We start from the raw sequence: 22254 nt of genomic DNA on the forward strand, positions 1-22254 counted from the left end.
TCGGGCTCCTCTCTCTGTTGTGATGCGCTGGGCTGTGCAGTTAAATGCACTCAGAGAAGCAGCGCTGAGAGGCCCTTCATCCACTCTGTGCTGATGATGGTGGTTACGCACAAGTGTGTCGTTCACCCTGTTTTACGGGGGAACAGGCTGTTATTTAGAGTCTCTTCAGCCACACGGCTGCTGGGTTGGCCTCAGAAGGACAGAGCTCTTGTGCTTCCGGTCTGTCTGTGAGGGGAATCGCATTATGGCTTAATGACTCTTAGTTAAGGCCACTTGACCTTTGAACTCAGCGGCAGAAGAGGCCGTTTCAGGCCCATTTGGGGGGTCCCGTGTGGGGATCTCTTACCCGATACCTCCGCCTCTCCTCGAGCGTTAACCCCATTACCGTGGCACAGTGCACCAGTGAGCGGAGTGTAATTGGGTTTTTTTTGGGAGGGAATGGGAGAATGTGACCCCCCCCCCCCCCATCTGACCCCCCCACCCTGTGTCTGTCTGTCCTGCAGGAGCATGCCCCTGGCCAGGAAGGGCACAGTGTCCAGCGCCCTCTACATGTCCTGGCTGGACACCCTGTCCCGGGACCTGCCCCCCATCCTGCTGGTGCGGGGGAACCACCAGAGCGTCCTCACCTTCTACTCTTAAGCTCCGCCTACTCCCAACCCCCCCTGACCCCCCCACCCCCCCGGCCGCCAAGCCAACCTCCCGCCATTAAAGAAGAGAAAGACAAAGAAGAAGAAACGAGGGTAAAACGTGGCCGATAATGATAATCTTAATAATGATGAGACTCAAAGGAACGGGGCGGGGCCAGCCTTCGCCTCGTCCTCTCGCTCCTTCTGTCCCGCTGGAACGAAGGAGAGGGAAAGGAAAGGAAAGGAAGGCTGGAGACGAGGGGATGGCGGGACGCTCTTCTCGAACCCGCGTCCCCGCGCTCAGCGCCTCAACGCTCCCGACCTTTTCGGTCTTCCGACGCGGATCGAGAAACCGACCGAGGAACGAACAAAGAAATGTTACAATTTTTTTTTTTTTTTGCTTATTAAAACCCGAGCATGTGATTCACATTATTATTATTATTATTACTATTGCCATTATTAAGCTGGGGGTAATTTTTGCTCTTTTGAAGCGGCAATAATCAGCAGTTGTAATTTTCCTCTGTTGTGTGAACTCGCGCAGAAACACCTTCTATAGCCTTAAGGATGTGCCTTCCATGACAATTGAATTAAAATTCTCTGCCCTGAGCAATCGTACCGCGACGGATATGAATATGATTACACGTGTTTCTGGGTTTTTGAATGTGGGGGAAAATCTGGTCTTGAGGGGTTTTATGCGAGTGGAAATTGGCAAAAAAAAATCCACTTATTTGCATAAAATTGTTTTTCCCCCCCTTTTTTTCCTTTTAATTTCTCAAAATTTTCTATTGATTTTTTCCCCTAGATTGAAGTCTTCCTTTAAACGGTAAATAAATGAAATTTGTTCCTTTAAGGGTTCCCTCCACAAACCGCCAACTCTGTAAAACGCACAGACACGCAATGAGCCCTTGGCTCGGTGCCAGGTAACGGTTGCTGTTGGTTGTTAACGAGTCTGGTAACCAGGTAACGGTTGCTGTTCGTTGTTAACGAGTCAGGTAACCAGGTAATGGTTGTTGGTTGTTAACGAGTCAGGTAACCAGGTAACGGTTGCTGTTGGTTGTTAACGAGTCTGGTAACCAGGTAACGGTGGTTGGTTGTTAACGAGTCAGGTAACCAGGTAACGGTTGCTGTTGGTTGTTAACGAGTCAGGTAACCAGGTAACGGTTGCTGTTGGTTGTTAACGAGTCTGGTAACCAGGTAACGGTTGCTGTTGGTTGTTAACGAGTCTGGTAACCAGGTAACGGTTGCTGTTGGTTGTTAACGAGCTGGTAACCAGGTACGGTTGCTGTTGGTTGTTAACGAGTCTGGTAACCAGGTAACGGTCGCTGTTGGTTGTTAACGAGTCGGGTAACCGGGTAACGGTTGCTGTTGGTTGTTAACGAGTCTGGTAACCAGGTAACGGTTGCTGTTGGTTGTTAACGAGTCGGGCCTGGTTTTACACCCTCAGTCTCGCAGTGTTTCCGTGGAAGGCACAACAGAGCTGCTAACGAACAAGTGTTTTAACCAAAAAATAAAATCCGTTGTTTCTTTCTTTTTTCAATTTTAATTATTATTATTATTATTATTATTATTATTATTTTCTTTTCTTTTTTTTTAAATAACCCTGGCTGGTGTATCCCCATATTGGAACCAATTAAATCCTACAACTGAATAGGACTTTTGCCTTAATTATTAGAGTAATGATTGTTGTATTTTATTACTTTGTACTGTTCCTCTTAAGCCATACTGGCTGGTTGATTAATTGATGGGGAAAAATGAGAGTAGATGAACTGTAGATAGGATGATAGATGCAGATAGCGAATGTAACGTCGATCTGTAGTAAATATTTGTAAAAAACATAAACGAGTAAAAAAATGCATAAATAATAGTCCTTCTTCCAGGCCCACGCTTTTCAATTGCTTTTTACTCCCCCCTCCCCCCCCCAAAAACACTCCAGTCTCCTTCCGTCGTATAGAAGGTTCCGTAGTGCTGCCTGCTCCTGGTGTCGGTTTGCAGATATTCTTTTCTCCTGCACTGTGTGTAGATGCAGTTTAATATTGCTCATTTGCAGGTACTATCATGCAGGGGTAGGGGCAGGGGCAGGGGCAGGGGTAGGGGTCGGGGGGGGGGGGGTGGGTATCCGTTTTCCCTGAAGGGCAAATGTCTCGTGTGTTGTAAGAGGCCTTGAGGCGGGCCCGTAACCTCTATGCAGAAGTGTTTTTGTGGCGAGTGTCGATGACGGGGGGGGGGGTTATTTAGACGGCCCCCGTCACCCGGAGCTCATGGGGCTGATGGCTTTGACTCCAGAATCTTTTTCCCCCCCCCCCAGACATCTGTCTCTCATTTCGTTTTTGTGTTTTTTGTTTTTCCGTGTGGCACGTGAGTTTAGCTGTGCCTAGCGCACACGGCGCAGGTCCTGATAGCAGGTCCCCTTCAGGCGCAAGGCTGTCTGGCCCCGCCCACAGCGCTGCGGGTCGTACCATTTCAGAGCCGTGCGTAGGGGTGGGAAGGTTCCAAAACAAAACGCCCGGAGGGGTGGGGCCAACCAATCCGGCTTCTGTCTTAGCACTGCCAGTCTCTCTCTCACACACACACACACACACGCACACACACACGCACACGCAATCCCAAAGTGAGGACTACTCTTCAAACTGCCTCCTACTACCTGCAAGCAGGGCATAACTCGCTTCAAAAAAAAAGAAAGAATGAATAAAAAATGTTTAGCCATTTTTTTTTAAATTCCCATTATTGCTCAAGCCTTACACAGCAAGTTTATTTTTTATTTTTTGTAGCGCTTTGATAAAAGCCCCTGCTGCCCGTTCTCTCCGGCTCTCACCTCACACGCATTAGGATCTTCTAGCGAGAATGTAATGTTTGGCACTAGGGAAGGTCAGACTGAATGTAAACACGATAAACACTACAACCAAACGGAGCCGATTTTATTTCTTTTTTTTTTCTTTTTTTTGCCGCCGTGCTGATTCCTCACCATGTGTTGCAAGCTGCCTTGTTTTTTCTGGGGTGGGGAGAAAGTGGGGGGCCTTTGTCTCATTTCCCCCCCCCCCCCCTTCAAACCCCCCAAAACCGCTGTAAAGACATTGAGGGAAGCGAAATTGGGATTTCGGGCTACGTTCCCTGTGTGCACCCGCTCGACTGCACCCCACCGACCTTGCATTGACTATGTAATGAATATGAATACGCCATGCAATTATGAACGTTTCCAATTTATATACATATATATATATATAAATATACAAGTTATATATATATAGAGAGAAACACCAGTGTAAAGATGACTAAAGTATGTGCAAAGCATGTAATTACATTTTTCTTTTTTTTTTTTTTCTAAGTGGGTGGGGGAATTTCCACCCTCCAGGTGGCGCTGTTTCACAGCCTCTCCCGTCTGTCTCACCTGTGTACAGCACCTGAACTCTGACAGTTCCTGGTTGGCTGAGAGCACAGTCAGCTGCGTTCTCATTTAAAATATATATATATATACATGTATATATATATGTATATATATATACACACACAACTGGGGATGGGGCTTTAACCTTTTGAAGATGTCACAAACTTGCTGTTGATATTCGTGTCACAACCAACCAAATACTGTGTGTTTGTGTGTGTGTGCGTATATATATATTCACCGATATATATAGATACACGTTGATGTATAGATTCACGTAGGTGGTGAGGTGTGATGAACACTGTACTCCTGTAGCATCCTCTCGTGGCTGCGGTCTCTCCCAGCCGAGTCTCCTGTCTTTATGGTCATTCCATTTCCACAATTCCTTGTTTTTCCATCAGTTTTCCGGTCTGTCGCCAAAGTTCTTTTTTTAAAATTTTTATTTCTTCCCTCTGTGAGTTGTGAAACCATGGTAACGAATGCAGTCCAAGCGATGTCCATTCTCATAATGCTGACTCCTAGTTCACACTGTAATTCACCAACTAACCTGTAAATAAGTAGTCGTCTAACGAGATTTAAATTAAGGGAGTGGAATATTAATGGCAAATTAATAACGGAGAAAGAATATTTATTTTGTAGCGTTAGGTTTCTCTTATCATTTTTTTTTTGTTTTTGTTTTATTTTGGTTTTATTAAGTTAAATTGCATGTTGATTTTATGTTTTGATCTCTTTCAAAAAAAAATTTTGTCTTTAATTTCCTTTTCTGTCTTTCTGTACATTTCTATCTTTTATATATGCCTTTGAAAAAAGCTGTGTTGACAACCGGTTCAAAGTGTCCCCTCCCTCCTCTCTTCCCCACTCCCTCCTTCCGAGGCTGCCCCCCCCCTCCTCCCCACTCCCTCCTTCCGAGGCTGCCCCCCCCCCTTCCCCACTCCCTCCGAGGCTGGTCAGATCTGCCTAGCTGGTTGAAACGGTAATGTTTTGATATACTGTAACTGTTACCTGTCACAGATATGCTTTTTTCTAACATTTTAACATTTACGGTTACCAATACTTTGTACATCTTTATTGCAATAAATAAAAATCAAATTAAATTGATCAGTTGTTTGTGACAATTCTGTTTGTATTCATATTTCTTTTTACCATTTTATTATTATTGGATAATGATCAGCTAAAATGAGCACTTTCGTTGGCACTCACTGCCTATAAATCTGGCTGGTGCACAATGATTTCTGATAAGCATCCATGAAATTAATTTATTTTTATGTAAATGGTTCTTCCAGTAGATTTGTATAATTTAATTAGAAGATTGTGATGGTTAGCCTTATAACCCTAGACAGTTACAGACCAAATGGCAGTGAATATCTTCCCTTGGCCATGTTAAGTGAACATAAAACGAAGGGTACAGACCAGCAGAGATTTCCCCTACTCCAGAATTGTGGAAACGTTACCGCCCAATATCCCTCCTTAGTCTTCTGACAGAGTATGTAAATTGCTTCCTTGTGATACTCTGAACACAAAGTTCCAGACGTTTATACCATACAGTGACGCAGCAACTGATGTCAGCCTGGGGGCTAGGTCACATGACATCACTGGTTTCCTCAGATGCCTCTTCTCCCAGAGCTGCTGCAGGACAGACCCACGCTTAGCTCAGCTCACCAGGAGCAGTACAGACCCAAACTTAGCTCACCGCACAGTAGCAGTGCAGACCCCACTTTAGCTCACCTCACATTAGCAGCACAGACCAAAACTTGCCGCACCTTTAGAGATACTGACTCCAGGCCCAGCCGTGCTTCAACAGGAGCTCAGGCTAATGATGATCGCCTCGTGGTTGGGAAATGTGGTCTCCCGTGGAGATGAGAAACGTTTGTTCTGAACGGCTTGTTCTGAAAGGGTTTTCTGACCTGCATCCTCTCCGCCGCTGGCCTACGCACAGCTTGTCCTCCGAGTCCACAGCTGACTGTTCTGAATCCCCAGGGGAATAAAAAAAGGGGGTGGGGGGGGAGGAACGGAGAATGATGTAAGAGGAGACAGACCGGTGGGGAGACCACTGCATTCCTTGGGGGGAGGGACACCGCGAGATCCTCAGGGGAGGGGGGACACAGAGGGGGGACACACAGCGAGATCCTCGCACCCGTTTCACACGTTAGCTCGCCCAATTAGCGCCAGCTTCGCGCGCGCGACTCGACGGCGGGTAATCTCGCTAGCGAGCATGCTGCCGTTGATGAGGATTCTGTTGGCAGGCCCCCGTTCCTCACCCTCACTGTGTCAGCAGTCCAAACCCTCCCCGAATATTAGCACACAAAGTTTACCTTCTCTGCCCTATGCCATCTGATGTTTTCATTTATTTGTTTTTTTAAATTTTATTTGTATTTTGTGTATAAAATGTGGACACTGATTTAACGGCGCTGCAATTCAGACTGAAGACAAAATTGACACCCAGCTGAAAGTGTCCCACAAGGATGCCTGTAAAATGTATTGCCATCCTTTGTGTGTGTGTGTGTGTGTGTGCGCGTGTGTGAAAAAAGATGTTATTGTATCAGCACGGAACAAATATTAGTTTATTATGCTGGTAAACAGCACCCTCTTATGTTTGAAAATGATGCAGAAACGTTTTTGAAAAAAAGTCCATGCGTCTTCTTATCCACCAGGAAATGTCTGTTTAAAATGATTGACGTGTCTGTACTGCACGTAAAAGAGGAGGATAAAAAACGAGGCTTTAGTGCTCAGTTTTCTCCGTTTTTTCCCCTTTTAAAATCCCTGGGCAGAAATTTGTTTGCTCATATTTGTAAAAAAATAGTTTTTTTTTGGTAATGTTTTTAAAGTGTTTTTTAACTATTAAATACTTAACCTATTTAGAAAAACAAAAGCAATTTTAATTCACTTTCTGATATGCATGATTACCTAAGCATCTCGGTCAAAAAACATTTTAAAAGTATTTTCACTTTTAGGACATGATAGTATAAATGTTTTGCTGCTGTCCACTAAAACACATTTTTCATCATATATTTGTAAAGCACATTTATATTCCTTTATTTCACTGTGGAAGTTACCTAAAGATGCCTATGCATGTCAGTCAAAAAAAGAAATGTCAGTCACACTATTAATTTTAACATTTGTTTCATGTTACAGACATCAAACATAAAGACATAAGTAGTCATTTGATTTAATTTGGGAAATTACCCAAACATGATTACCAAAAAACTATAATTTACTTTTTGGACATAAGGCTTATGTATTTGGCTTTCATCTACAAAAAAAGAATATTGATCTTAAAATCGTTCAAACACATTTAAATTCATTTATTTCACCAGAGCAGCAATACAAGCATGATTTCCAATCCATCCGTGTCAATAAAGGGCATTTTTGAATGTTCACCACTTTGAACCATTTTTGGACATAAGACTATAGGCTTATGTATTTTGATATTTTCCAGGAAAACACATAAATGATCATAAAATTCTTGAAACACATTTAAAATCATTTATTTCACCAGAGCAGCAATACAAACGATTTACAATGCATCCATTGTAAAAGAGGGCATTTTTAAATATTCATCACTTTGAACCATTTTTGGACATAAGACTATAGGCTTATGTATTTTGATATTTTCCAGGAAAACACATAATTGATCATAAAATCCTTCAAACATATTTAAAATCATTTATTTCACCAGAGCAGCAATACAAGCATGATTTCCAATCCATATGTATCAAAAGAGGGCATTTATAAAAATGTGTCACTTTGAAACATTTTTGGACATAAGACTATAGGCTTATGTATTTTGATATTTTCCAGGAAAACACATAATTGATCATAAAATCCTTCAAACATATTTAAAATCATTTATTTCACCAGAGCAGCAATACAAGCATGATTTCCAATCCATCCGTATCAAAAAAGGGCATTTATAAATATTTGTCACTTTGAAACATTTTTGGACATAAGACTATAGGCTTATGTATTTTGATATTTTCCAGGAAAACACATAAATGATCATAAAATTCTTGAAACACATTTAAAAATATTTTATTTCACCACAGTTGCAATACAAACGATTTACAATGCATCCATTGTAAAAGAGGGCATTTTTAAATATTCATCACTTTGAACCATTTTTGGACATAAGACTATAGGCTTATGTATTTTGATATTTTCCAGGAAAACACATAATTGATCATAAAATCCTTCAAACATATTTAAAATAATTTATTTCACCAGAGCAGCAATACAAGCATGATTTCCAATCCATCCGTATCAAAAAAGGGAATTTTTAAATATTCATCACTTTGAACCATTTTTCGACATAAGACTATAGGCTTATGTATTTTGATATTTTCCAGTAAAAAACACATAATTGATCATAAAATCCTTCAAACATATTTAAAATCATTTATTTCACCAGAGCAGCAATACAAGCATGATTTCCAATCCATCCGTATCAAGAAAGGGCATTTTTAAATATTCATCACTTTGAACCATTTTTGGACATAAGACTATAGGCTTATGTATTTTGATATTTTCCAGGAAAACACATAATTGATCATAAAATCCTTCAAACACATTTAAAGTCATTCATTTCACCAGAGAAGCAATACAAACATGATTTCCATCCATCCGTATCAAAAAGGGCATTTTAAATATTTCACTTTGAACATTTTTGACATAAGACTATAGGCTTATGTATTTTGATATTTTCCAGGAAAACACATAATTGATCATAAAATCCTTCAAACATATTTAAAATCATTTATTTCACCAGAGCAGCAATACAAGCATGATTTCCAATCCATCCGTATCAAAAAAGGGCATTTATAAATATTTGTCACTTTGAAACATTTTTGGACATAAGACTATAGGCTTATGTATTTTGATATTTTCCAGGAAAACACATAATTGATCATAAAATCCTTCAAGCATATTTAAAATCATTTATTTCACCAGAGCAGCAATACAAGCATGATTTCCAATCCATCCGTATCAAAAAAGGGCATTTATAAATATTTGTCACTTTGAAACATTTTTGGACATAAGACTATAGGCTTATGTATTTTGATATTTTCCAGGAAAACACATAATTGATCATAAAATCCTTCAAACACATTTAAAGTCATTCATTTCACCAGAGAAGCAATACAAACATGATTTCCTATCCATCCGTATCAAAAAAGGGCATTTATAAATATTTGTCACTTTGAAACATTTTTGGACATAAGACTATAGGCTTATGTATTTTGATATTTTCCAGGAAAACACATAATTGATCATAAAATCCTTCAAACACATTTAAAATCATTCATTTCACCAGAGAAGCAATAAAAACATGATTTCCTATCCATCCGTGTCAAAAAGTGCATTTTAAAATATTCATCACTTTGAAACATTTTTGGACATAAGACTATAGGCTTATGTATTTTGATATTTTCCAGATAAACACATAAATGATCATAAAATTCTTGAAACACGTTTAAAAATATTTTATTTCACCACAGTTGCAATACAAACGATTTACAATCCATGCATTTTAAAAAAGGGCATTTTAAATATTCATCACTTTGAAACATTTTTGGACATAAGACTATAGGCTTATGTGTTTTTCCTTCATCAATGAAAACACATTATTGATCATAAAATTCTTCAAACACATTTAAATTCATTTATTTCACCACATTTGCATTACAAACATGATTTCCTATCCATCCGTATAAAAAATGTTCACCACTTTGGATCATTTTTGGACATAATAGTCCTCCACCTTTTTCTGATTTTTACTGAAACACATTTTTCATCACATATTTTGTAATACGTCTTTATATTCCTTTACTTAACTATGGTTGTTGCATAACTATTATGATCTACCCATGTCACTTATAGAAATATTTTTATTTTATTTTAGCATCAATTTCTCTTTTCAATGCCTGTTTTCATGATTTCCAGTGAAACACATTTTTCATTATATATTTTTAAAACATTAATATTCTTTTATTTCATCATGAAATTTACTTAAACATGATCACCGATGTATGTCAGTCAAGAAATGACACTTTTTACATTTGTTTCACTTTAGGGAATTCAGACAGATATAGATATTTAGATATTTGAGTTTAATGGTTTTCCACCTAAATTCATTTTTCATCATAAATTTCAAACACATTATTATATTTTTAATTTCACCCCGGTTGTTACCTGAATAGATGTCCTACCTGTATGTGTCTTGCTCATTTCCACTGAAACACTTTTACCATCATGGATTTCATAAAACACATTTATATTAATTTTTTAAACATGGTTGTTACCTGAACATGATTACCTATTCAAAAATTCAAAAATAACATTTTAAAAATTTTAGCATTTGTTTCACTTTACAGAAATAAGACTATTGCCTTTTGTTTTTTGATGTTCTCCACTGAAAAACATTTTTCACCATATATTTTGTCAAATCCATTTCTATTCATTTATATATCATTTTTAAATACATTTGTTTTGGCTTTTCGCACATGAAACTATAGTCATATTTATCTCTTCAATTTCCACTGATACATAATTTTCATCATAAATGCCTTTTATTTTTTGCAAATGCATTTGTGTGTGTTTATTTAATCATGGTCGGGTTGCTACGAAACATGATTTCCTATTCATCTCTGTAAAAATTGCTGCTATATTCTTACTGTGAAATGCTGAATTTGTTTCACTCCTCAAGTCTCATTCTTGCCTGGTCAGTTTCTTATTGTGGCGTCACGAACACTGATCGTAGCTGAGGCCAGAGAGGCCTGCAGTTCTTTGGATGTTCTTCTGGGATCTCTGGTGACTTCCTGAGATGAGTTGTCAATGCGCCCTTGGAGAAATCTTCACAGGCTGGCCACTCCTTGGAAGAGTCACCACTGTTCCAAGTGTTCTCCATCCGGGGATAAAGGCTCTCACTGTGGTTCAGCGGAGTCCCAGAGCCTTAGAAATATTTTTGTAACCTTTTTCCAGACTGATATATTTCAACAACTTTTCCCCTTGTCTCTTCAGGAATTTCCTTTGATCGTGGCATAGTGTGCTTGTAGAAACATTTTGGTGACTACTTCACTCTGATGGTAAGGTTGTATATAACTTGAGGTTTAGATTCAATAGAGCTGGTGGCAATCAAGTCTGGCTGTGTTCAATCAGCTGAACCTAATTATCAATTAAATCTGGTTATTGGTTGATTGAGTAACTATGGGAGCAATTAATGCGTGTTTCATACCTTTTTTCATTAAATAAATAAAATAATTTAAAAAATGTGTTCTGTGCCTACTCAGTTTCCCTTTGTCTAACATTACATTTTGTCCAGAGATCTGAAACCATTCAGCGCAACAAATGTGCAATAATGTAAGAAATCAAGGAGTGAATACTTTTTCACAACACTACATTTTTTCTTGATGCTGGGTTTCCAAACAATACATTTTCTTCCCAATGACCACCTATATTTGGCCTATATTTTCATTTTGTTCTTTGTCTCCATCAACCATCGTTGACTTACCAACATATTCTTTGGCAGTTGCATTCAGACATACCCCTCAGCTGAATTTTTACCGCAGTTCAAAATGGAGTAAATGGAAACAATCAGACAGGGTGAGCCCACTAGCCCTGATGCTATCGAGTTTGGGACCGCTCTTTTCTTTTTAAAAAATGTATCACCCCTTTTTACCAGAGACCATACAATAAACTCCCAGTGTCCTAACTGCTCAGCACCCACAGAACAGTGGGTCCACACATCAACCCAATTTCAGAAATCTACGTTCTGCACTCCAAAGTTCAGCCCCATGATGGAGTTCAGTTACCAGTAGCGATTGTGACATCAGCATTAGAATGTTCAGTCAACATTCTAATCGCGTATTTGTGATTGCAGACCTTAAATGGACACAGGCCCTGTAGCAGGGTTACTGAGCCAACTGAATCCAGCTGATCTCACACTTAACTGTGGCACATGTCCCTCACCCAACAGACAGACAGACAGACAGGCAGACAGAGGCAGACAGAGACAGGCAGACAGACAGGAGGCCGCCAGCCAGCTCCACTGTCTCCTCTCATTCTCTTTTACTTCCTTACTGCAAGGACAGGGTTTCTCAACACACACGCACACACACACACACACACACACACACACACACAAACCACACGCACACACACACACACACACACACACACACACACACAAACCACACGCACAACGCACACACACACACAGGTTTGGCTCGATGCCATTTTCTTAGCCTCCGAACCCTTGAAGCTCAGTTTCAGGGCCCGTAGCGAAGGACAGAAGGGGCATTGTCACAGGCACGGAGCGTGTCACAGGCACGGAGCGTTTACACAGAGCGACCCCCACAGCCTGCTCGAGCCGCAGGACCACTTCAGCCAGCACGCTGAGCGGCAGCTTCCCGGCACTCTGTTAACAAACAATTGGCTAAAATTTAACATGAACGACCTCAACACTTTAACAAAAGGAAGTTGGAAAAGTTCACTGGCTATACTTCAGCATTACGCATCTGTTTGTCCAATGAGGTGTGACTGTACAATTCATAATACTGAAATTCCGTGCAGTTGGCTTTCTAGTGGTCTAGCTAGATAACATTATCTAAAATCAGGTTTTAGAGAAAAAAATTGTGTAACTTCATTTAAGGCTATGCTGCCTTGTACGTTGTAGCAATCACGATAATGCGCTACCTAGCCCATTGCTCATCTGTCCCATTGTCAGATTGTAAAAATGGGAAGAAAGCATGGTGGACTCACCATGCAATGAGTGTGTTATTAAAAAGCGATAATTAAAATGCTGCTTTATTAAAATGAGAAAAAATATTCTTTTCACTCAAATCCTGCCCATCGATGGCTGATGTGGAGGGTCAGTCCTTTCGCTTGTAGATCTGAGAAAAAAAGTACTTTGCACTTCAAAAAGTGTGAGCTACACAGTAACACAAAAGCCATTCAAAGAACTGGCGTCTAATAATTCGTGATTTTGACTGGAGATATACTTTAAATCTAGAAAATCAAACATTGATGCTCACTGAAACACAGTGAGTAAATTGCACAGAATGCAATTTATTTTAGATTAAAATGTTTTAGGCTACTGCAATTGTTTTTAAATATGCGGTTCTGTATTAACAGTCACTCTAAAAATGTGCTAAAACCTGCTTAATTATTTTTCACAGAGTTTATCGCCTGTAGCCACAGTAAGCTCTCTCAGCCTAATGCTAATTTAGCCCATGATTATGACTTTACGTGATTATGAGTTACAACTACAGCTTCAACCAACTGATACTGCACATTACATTACATTACATTACATTACAGGCATTTAGCAGACGCTCTTATCCAGAGCGACTTACACAGCTTTTACACAGCATTTTTACATTGTATCCATTTATACAGCTGGATATATACTGGAGCAATGCAGGTTAAGTGCCTTGCTCAAGGGTACAACGGCAGTGTCCTTACCCGGGATTCGAACCTACGACCTTTCGGTTACAAGCGCAGTTCCTTACCCACTGTGCTACACTACAAAATCACAAGAAAACAAGCCAGCCAGTGTTTAATTACTGTACAAGTGTATTTCACTTCTGAGAAATGCACAAAGTCTTTGACACATCAAAATATCTCAAGTTTTTGATGACGATATACAAATGCCAGTTTTACAGTAGCCTATATAAACTGTTCAGATAAAATTTTAATATTTGTGAAAATGTTTGCTTTCAAAAACACTTGTAAATTTAAATTTCTACTTTAATTTTTCTACTTCCGTAAAGGACATACTTTAGGTTGAGTGGTCAGACTGTTGACAACTGACGGATCCTCCATTTTACAGAGTACCGGCTCAGTCAACATCACAGTTGCAGGGGTCAGAGGTCATTACAGAAATGCAGCCCTTGCTTTAAAATGAACTAAAAGGCATTCATTCCTTGCACAGACACTCCATATATAACTAAACAAAAAGTTGCATAAATACTGTAATGCATTGTATCAAAATACATATTCTAATATTGAAATACATATATTTAAAAAATATAAACCCGAAAATCTGTTTTGGGTTAACTGGCTGGGCAGACCATAGAAGTATGTTCTTTTTTAAAATACCGCTCTGCTGCCCCCTGCTGGACATCAATTTGAGGTGAAGTTGTTGTTAAATACAGTACTGACAGTAGAAACGGGTATTGGCTCAGTTAGCCAATATAGCCAATATACAGTACCTCTCGACAGATGTAATACATACATTAAAGACTGAAAGCACAGAAATATTGAAAATGCAATAAAGGAAAGTGGGGATATTTGGCTGGTAACTTCATACGCAGATATGTTTGTTATTAACACGTTTGGGATAAGCACAATCAAACAGATACTGCAGTCTTAACATATTTGTATCTTAAGCCTTTAGGCAGCCTAATGGAATATTTTCTCTTTGAATAAAATAATGATAAATGTGATTTATAATTGAGGCTGCGCTCCTTTTCTCTTCCATGGAATTCTTTGGTCTTTTAGGAAGTTCACTCTTGGTAAAATAACACATGATGTTTTGGGCAGAATTACAAAGACACAACAATTCTTTTTTTTTTTTTGCTGGAATGTGGGTTAGCCACCCATAAATGTGTAAACGGAGCGCAAACATTCATTTACAGTTTCACTGAGCAGATAATCTATACACACAGGATATACTAGACAAAAAATAAATACACATCTTTAGATTACTTTAAAAAAAACAGCAGAATACTTAAAAAAACAACAAAAAAAAAACAACAACTGCATAATACTGTATATTTATACATATAAAAATAGCGTAAATGCTAAAGCTGCAGTGTTTCACAACTCAGGGAAGGATTTCGGGTGAGACCCTTGCGCCGGTGCCTCTCGTGCTCCCAGTAAACTCGGTCTCTCCTCGTGCACGCCGGAGCCGGTTCCAAAACGCCGCGCAACGCGCCCGTATTTCGGCTAACTTACACCGTATCGGTTTAGACTGTGATAACTTCAATATTACGTCCTAAGCGTAATTATTTAACGAGGAGTCAGGTGTCTGAGGAAACATCGTGTTCAACTAATGGGAGTTGGCGAAATGTGTGTGCATGTGTATGGTACGCGCGCGCGCATAATACACACGCCAAATTAAACGTGTAACTTCGACGAAACATCGTTCTTCCTTTCAGTAAACTTAATTAAGAAAGGGGGACATTTGCACCCAAGGCATCTGAATATACTCGAGCTGCTGTTGCTGCATTTCAAAAGTAATTCCATTTACATTCAGCTTACTCACGCCTGTAAAAAAATCCTTTACATATAACTCTGTAATTTGTATAATTATAGAATTTGTTTAAGCTTTCACACTATTTAATCAACTACATACCAAATGCATATAAATATTAATGGTTTACTTGTTTAACGAAATTAATAAAATTAGCCAATTTTTGGCATTGCACATATTACACAAAACATTAATTTTATCATTTAATTTGTTTAATTACTTAAATGTTTTCCCTTTCAGATCCATGAATTCCAGAACTCAAAACCCAAAGCACCCAAACCAGGAGACTTCTCACATGTCTCCTGTTTATTTAACGCTCGGACGTGAAGCACCGTACGGATTAAACAGCGCTGGATCAGGATCTGAGCTGGATTAGTATCGAGAGAGTTCCTGCGTTCTGCTCTCTGCTTGCACCTCGGTCCTGGGGGGTCTGTAGAGCACAGAAGGCTGTGTACGGACAGGGGCTGGAGTCCTGTTCCCTTCCCCATTTTACCGGGGGGGGGGGGCACAGCCGATCTTCCAGCCCGGCGCATGGGTGTTACCGCGGCGGAGTGAGGTCACTGGTGAGGGCGGAGCATTGGTCTCTTCAAGCTTTTGGAGTTGAGGACTTCTTTTCCTGGTGTGTTGGGGGGTGGGGGTGGGGGGGGGGTGTTGGAGTAAAGGGGCAGGGCTCTGAGCCGAGGGTGGGGGTGGCTTATGACCCGGGTGGGGGAGGGGATGGGAATTGGTGTGAAAAGAACTGACCAATCAGAACCAACCACACATTTTTGTGAAAAGAAATGCACCAATCAAAAAATTTTAAATTGAATAAAGAAAGAAAGAAAAAGGTTTGGCACCAGGTTCCCCTTGACGCACACGCATTCCGTGCGCACGAGTCCGTCCGATTGGTCCATGGTTTTTCAAGTACAGAGCTTTTGATTGGTCAGTTCTTCAGCCTCAGTGAGGAGTGGGCCCAGCCAGGACAGAGGGGGGAAGGACCTACAGCAGGTTAGGTCTTGCAGACAGGTAGACCCCCTCCCCCCTCCTACAGCAGGAGAGGCCTTGCAGACAGGTAGACCCCCTCACTCCCTCCTACAGCAGGGTCAGGCCTAGCAGGTAGCCCCCTCACCCCCCCCCCACACAGCAGGGTCAGGCCTAGCAGGTAGACCCCCTCCCCCCGTCCTACAGCAGGCGGATGTGCACCCTCATGCGCAGGTCCTCCCCCAGCTCCCCGGAGAGGTAGTCCCTGTCCCTGCGTCTCTCCAGCTCGCGCAGCTGGGCGTGGCTGTACAGGGGCCTGCTGGCCACCTCCAGGGCGTAGCGCCCCCGCGGGACGGCCCGCCGCGTGGCGTGCAGGTAGCTCAGGCCCCGCCGCTGCTGGATGCGGAAGGCCCCGCCCTCGTTGCCGGCGGTGATGGCGTAGGACACGTGATTGGCCAGCGGCTTGAGGGCCGGCACCAGCTCCAGGATGTGCTCCTGCGGGTCGAGCTGCGACACGTTGAGCGCCAGCGTCACGTCCATGTCCACGCTAGCCAGGCTGACCGGCGCCTCCTGGTGGGGGGGAGGGACAGTGCGTTCATGAGGCCTGCTGTGCTTGCTGTCCCAAACCGACCTGCCTGCCTTACCTGCCTCCACACTCTCTCCCCCTCCCTCCTCTCTCTGTCATTATCACTCTCTCCCTCCCTCCCTCTTTCTTTTCCCCCCTCGGCCTCTCTCCCCCTCTCGCTACCTCTTTCTCTCTCTCTATCGCACACACTCACACACTCTTTCTCTCCCTCCCCCTCCTCCTGCATCGTGTGTATTACAAAGATTTCCTATGGAATACACGTTTCCTGTTAAAATTTACTGAGGAAAAAAAAAAACCACTTAAGCCATTCATTACTTTTCCCTTCCTGGAGGTGTTCCCTTTTCCTCCTGAATACTGTCTTATGAATTAAGTGCGTCTTTCAGTTTCAAGATCCCTTGAAATAATCCCTGGGTATTTTTTATTTATGTTATCAATATTTAGATATGTAAATCATAAATTTAAACGCCAAGGAATACTTTAGCTCGGAAATAAATGTCATGTATTTTGGGGTTTTATTTTCTCCCCCCCCCACCCCCCCACCCCCCCCCCAACCCTAACCCTAACCCTCCCTCTCTTCCCTCTCTCTCTCCCTATCTCTCATTCCCTCTCTCTCTCCCTCTCTAACCCTAACCCTCCTCTCTCCCCTTCCCCCCCCCCCCCCCCCCCTCCCCCCTCACCTGGGAGGTCTCGGTCTCGTTGGCCCCCCGCCTCCTCCGGCCGCTCTTTTTGGGGTACCCGTTGACCTTGCAGTCGTAGCAGGCCTCGGGGGACAGGCTGTTCTCCTCGTCCTCCTCCGCCTCCATCGCCGGGGGGGCGTAGCGACCCTTCCAGAACCCCACGCCCGACACGCAGTGGCTGCACGGGGCGGAGCCAGAGAAGGGAGTCAGAGAGAGATCGCCCAATCAAACTGCGCCTCAACTGTGCTCAACTGAACAGAATGAATCCCTCCTGCTGCCCCACTAAATCTGAGAACAGTGCTTAGGTCTCTAGCCTGCTATACTTTCCATCTTTTTCTACAAATTTCCCTCTTTCTTTTCATCTATTCCTGGGTGTATTTTTATTATTATTTTATTAGGGGTCCAAGCAGCGAAGCTGGTGGAACCCTATTGTATCTGTTAGGATTATTATTCTTATTATTTTTCTCCGCTAAAAGTGTCTGAGGCTCAGCAACCATAAGTCCTGGAGCAACCAAATTTGGCAGGTGGGTTTCTATGTGCCCCCACTACTCAGGCACTAAAAATCACGTACGTCGGCCAGATGGTGGCGCTATAACAAAGGGTTTTGCGTAAAAGGCCATAACTCCCACACCATAAGTCCGATCAACACAAAACTTCATCAACGTATGCATGTGAACGTGCTCTATACCTTTGCCATTGGGACCACCTGTGTCCGCCATTTTGTTTGCCCGTCATTTTGACTTTTTAGTTGGGGCGTGGCCGTTTTCTCCGCTAAAATGTCTGAGGCTCAGCAACCATAAGTTGTAGACCAACCAAATTTGGTATGTCCGTTCCTGTGGCCCCCCACTACTCAGGCACTAAAAATCACCTATGTCGGCCAGATGGTGGCGCTATAACAAAGGATCATACTTTAAAAGGTCATAACTCCCACACCGTAAGTCAGATCAACACAAAACTTCATCGACTGATGCATCTGAATGTGCTCTACAACTTTCATATCGGGTGCACCTATGTCCGCCATATGGTTTGCACACCATTTGGACTTTTTCATTAGGTAGGGTGCGGAAAAGCTGGAGCTCCAAATCCAAACGATTACGACATCGAGTAAACTTCTTTACGGCAAGCGACAACCATGGCGACGCTAGTTTTTATCAGTGAAAGCGCGGTCTGACACTGCCACCTAGCGTGCATGCTAGGATAGGCGACCAAAAGTTTTTCAGTAAAAGCTTTCTGAGAGGATGAATGATTACTTTTCTTTGGCATGGATCCATTTGAAGACAGTATCGGGTGAGTTCGTTTAGTCTTTGAATCTGTCATTATGCTGAAAATAGTTAAACCATTTTATTGATAGGTTCTGAGTTTCTGTGCACACGCGCGAAAACACGCTGGTATAATAAAACAATGACGGTAATACATATATAGTCCGCTTCGTTCCGTTGCTACCATAACATAACAGACTATCTTATGTCTACAGCTGCAGTTCTCGCTGCAATTTCAAACATTGAATATTCACAAAAGACGCAATTTATGCTGTACTTTGCAATGTCTACATAAATAATACGCTACGGAAAAGCTTTGAGAGGATGAATCATTACTTTTCTTTGACATGGATCCATTTGAAGACAATAACAGGTGAGTTCGTTTACTCTTTAAATCCGTCATTATGCTGAGAAACAGCTAAACCATTTTATTTATGGGTTCTGAGTTTATGTGCAAACGCGCGAAAACACGCTGGTATAATGAAATAATAACGGTAGCCTAATACATATATAGTCCGCTTCGTTCCGTTGCTACCATAACATAACGACCTAGAGCTGCAGTTTCTCGCTGCAATCACTAATATTGAATAAAAACAAAAGACGCAATTAATGCTGTAGTCTGCCAATGTCTAAATAAATAATACGGTCCATTTGAAGACAATATCGGGTGAGTTCCTTTAGTCTTTAAATCCGTCATTATGCTGAGAGAAATCGTATTCTCAATTTAATCTCTAAATTGACTGTAAGCTTAGGGTTGTAACTATGTAGTTGTTTCGTAGGGGACTTAACTCGTCTTAACTATTGCATAGACTGCGTTGTTGCTGTTCTTGTTTGTGTTAGTGTTAATCAGTTTAACCTACAGGGTCCAAGTTGAACCATACGGTTGTTCCCTGCACTTAAAACGGTAGGCTGCTGCCCTCTAGGGTTTTCGACATACTTGTCCCTGGTTATGGTTATACATTTTGTTGTACGTCGCTCTGGATAAGAGCGTCTGCCAAATGCCTGTAATGTAATTTAATGTTCTGTAGCAACAAGATAAACCCCACGTTAGCCCTAAAATATGCCAATACAGCAGTGAAAACGCTGCTCACTGAATAACGACATAAACGAGACAAAGTTTTTTTTCAAAATTATGCCATGTCATTTTACATTCAATATCTGGGACTAAACATTGAATAAATATACAATCTTACCATTGGTTTTACGCGTAGAGATGTCCCTTTTGCGACTGAGTGGTCATATATTGCCTAGGACAATCCGTTTGTGATTCCTGTTGCTTACGGCGTTGTCGCCGTTTTTCGTACAATCTGGCTTGAATGACAGTTCATTTATTCAGTAGGTGAGAGTATAAGCTTTCTAACGATGTATAACATGTATGATTTTTCATTTGGAATAGCGTTTTATAGTTCAGCATAACAGAATGTTTTCTTATCGCACTCACTGTGGCGTAGCATAAAAGACGATTCACCTAACTAAACGTTGTCAACGATTTTCATAATTTCTTGGAGAGTACTATTATTATTGATGACTTCGGGGCATAGCTAAGCCATTTCTTTGCTGATAAACCTATCTGACATCGTTTTCTGACGCAAAACAGAAGCGGATAGGATAGGACAATATCTGGGACTAAACATTGAATAAATATACAATCTTACCATTGGTTTTACACGTAGAGATGTCCCTTTTGCGACTGAGTGGTCATATATTGTCTTGGACAATCCGTTTGTGATTCCTGTTGCTTCTCATCTGCTAATAAATAAATAAAACGGTCGGCTGCTCTGCGCGTAGGTTGCGACTTGATAACTCGTTTTTTTTGTTTCGTTTTTTCTCAATGTCGTATTTATTATTTGAAATGTGTATTTATGTGTTATCATTCTATCTGTCTCTGGGGCGCTCTGAAATGTGCATTCTCTGCTAAACTGAGCAATGGATTGGAATATGTGTCTGGCGTAGTGTTGCACGGTATAACAAAACTTCAGCACTTCCTCGGTACATTAAAAAAAAAAAAAAAACGGTTTCGTATTTGAATTTTCCAACGTTCGGTAGTTCTGCGTCAAATGTAAAAGCCAGGGAAATGTGTCTCCCGCATTACTGATTTAGAGGATGAAAAGTGTAGTTTGTCAGAATCTTCGCTAGATAGCAGTAGCAACTAAGGTTGCCAAGTGAGGTGACCTGCGCTTGTGCATTCCCTTCCCTGATACAGCGCAAGCTTTGACTCAGTTCACTTCAGTAGCAATAGGTGTTCCAATTTGGAAATATTTTATTGTAGATAGATGCTTTATTGTTATTAAAATATGCTGTTTTTAAATCAATTTAAAGGCGAAAGACCTGTTTTAAAGAGTATTTACTTTACAACTGTTTAATTTTTGAAATATATTTAACATATTTTTCTATTGTTCAGTGTTGTAACACTATAGGCCTATGCATATTAATATGTTGAAGAGACTTCAACTTACAGGTTGTTAATGAACCAGGTTTTTAATAAACCATGAATTCGAAAATGAGGTCAACCCTTGTGGACATTACGTTTCTGATCTATTAAGGTTATTTCAGTATCGTTAGGTACCGAGTATCGAATTAGCACCGTTTAAGTTTCAAGTATCATTTCAGTATTGAGTATCGTAATACTAAACCTGGTACCAGTATCAAAGTCAAAATTTCGGTATCGTGACAACACTAGTGTGACGCCTTTTTTAGTTGCGGCGCAGAAACACTGCAGCTGTGCATGCACGCCGGACCATCTAAGTGTTATGACATGCTATCTAAGTGTTACGACATAGTAAAGGCCTTGACGGGAAGCGGCCAGGACACATCCATGGCGACGTAACTAAGTCATCCGACAGCGTCTCTTAGCTCAAAATTGGCCATAAGTCATCAATATATCATACGATCATCATGATATTCAGTAGATATGTTGGGTTAAGGCATATGATCGTGAGGACAAAGCCTTTTTAAAATCGCTCCATAGGGGGCGCGATGCTGCCACTGCTTGGACCCCTTCCAACGCCGCTTGCGGCTTTAATTATTATTTATTCCATCCTCTATTTTCTCTGTTTATTTCTCAGTTCTCCTTCCCTTCCTTCACCACTGCAGGACAGTAACCCCCTACAAACCGGTGATTTTGCTCAGCAGGGGCCAAAGTTTTTAAAAATAACCGTTCGCTGGTGTATAAAACTTCATTTTTCCTGTATAATAAATCAAACGGAGATGGAAATGAAAATGGTCACCGCGTTAGCGCTGATCCAGGACCAGCGGTAGGACCACTCTCTGGAGAACCGCAGCCTGAATCTCCAGACCCATCACCCGGCTCCTCTAAACTGCACCATACTGAACTCTACCATTTGGTCTTCTGTTATTCCTGTTCGCTTTCACCTCAGCTGTAACCTGTAACCAGCTGTAAACCCATTCTATTTGCTGCGGTAGATCCCTTGTACTTTCCATTCCACTGCTACTTTACACCAGGCTGGCCAGTGGAGGATGGGCTCCCCCTCCATAGCTGGGTTCCCCTTGAGATTTCTT

The 22254-nt window shown here is 41.4% G+C and overlaps 2 protein-coding genes and 1 long non-coding RNA gene across 3 annotated transcripts in view; 1 reads left to right on the plus strand and 2 right to left on the minus strand.

The window, feature by feature from the left end:
• Window positions 1–5103, plus strand: part of slc12a2 (solute carrier family 12 member 2) — a 68238-nt gene extending 63135 nt beyond the window's left edge. The window contains 1 exon segment of the mRNA XM_064306943.1: window positions 504–5103. Coding sequence (XP_064163013.1) covers window positions 504–639 — 136 coding nt within the window. The 3' untranslated portion in view covers window positions 640–5103.
• LOC135238839 (uncharacterized) lies at window positions 4664–5377 on the minus strand. Its single transcript, XR_010325220.1, has 2 exons — window positions 4938–5377; window positions 4664–4904 (listed from the first exon to the last, which is right to left on the minus strand). It is a non-coding gene; the product is annotated as an uncharacterized LOC135238839 (long non-coding RNA).
• An 8171-nt stretch (window positions 5378–13548) lies between these two features.
• The window catches only part of LOC135239870 (fibrillin-2-like), a 115504-nt gene continuing 106798 nt past the window's right edge, over window positions 13549–22254 (minus strand). Inside the window, exons 65-66 of the mRNA XM_064308856.1 lie at window positions 17477–17654; window positions 13549–16783 (exon numbers count right to left, since the gene is read on the minus strand). Coding sequence (XP_064164926.1) covers window positions 16415–16783; window positions 17477–17654 — 547 coding nt within the window. The 3' untranslated portion in view covers window positions 13549–16414. The remainder of the gene's footprint in view (window positions 16784–17476; window positions 17655–22254) is intronic.

The sequence above is a fragment of the Anguilla rostrata genome, chromosome 14, assembly GCF_018555375.3.
Source record: "Anguilla rostrata isolate EN2019 chromosome 14, ASM1855537v3, whole genome shotgun sequence".
In the NCBI taxonomy this organism is placed as follows: Eukaryota; Metazoa; Chordata; class Actinopteri; order Anguilliformes; family Anguillidae; genus Anguilla; species Anguilla rostrata.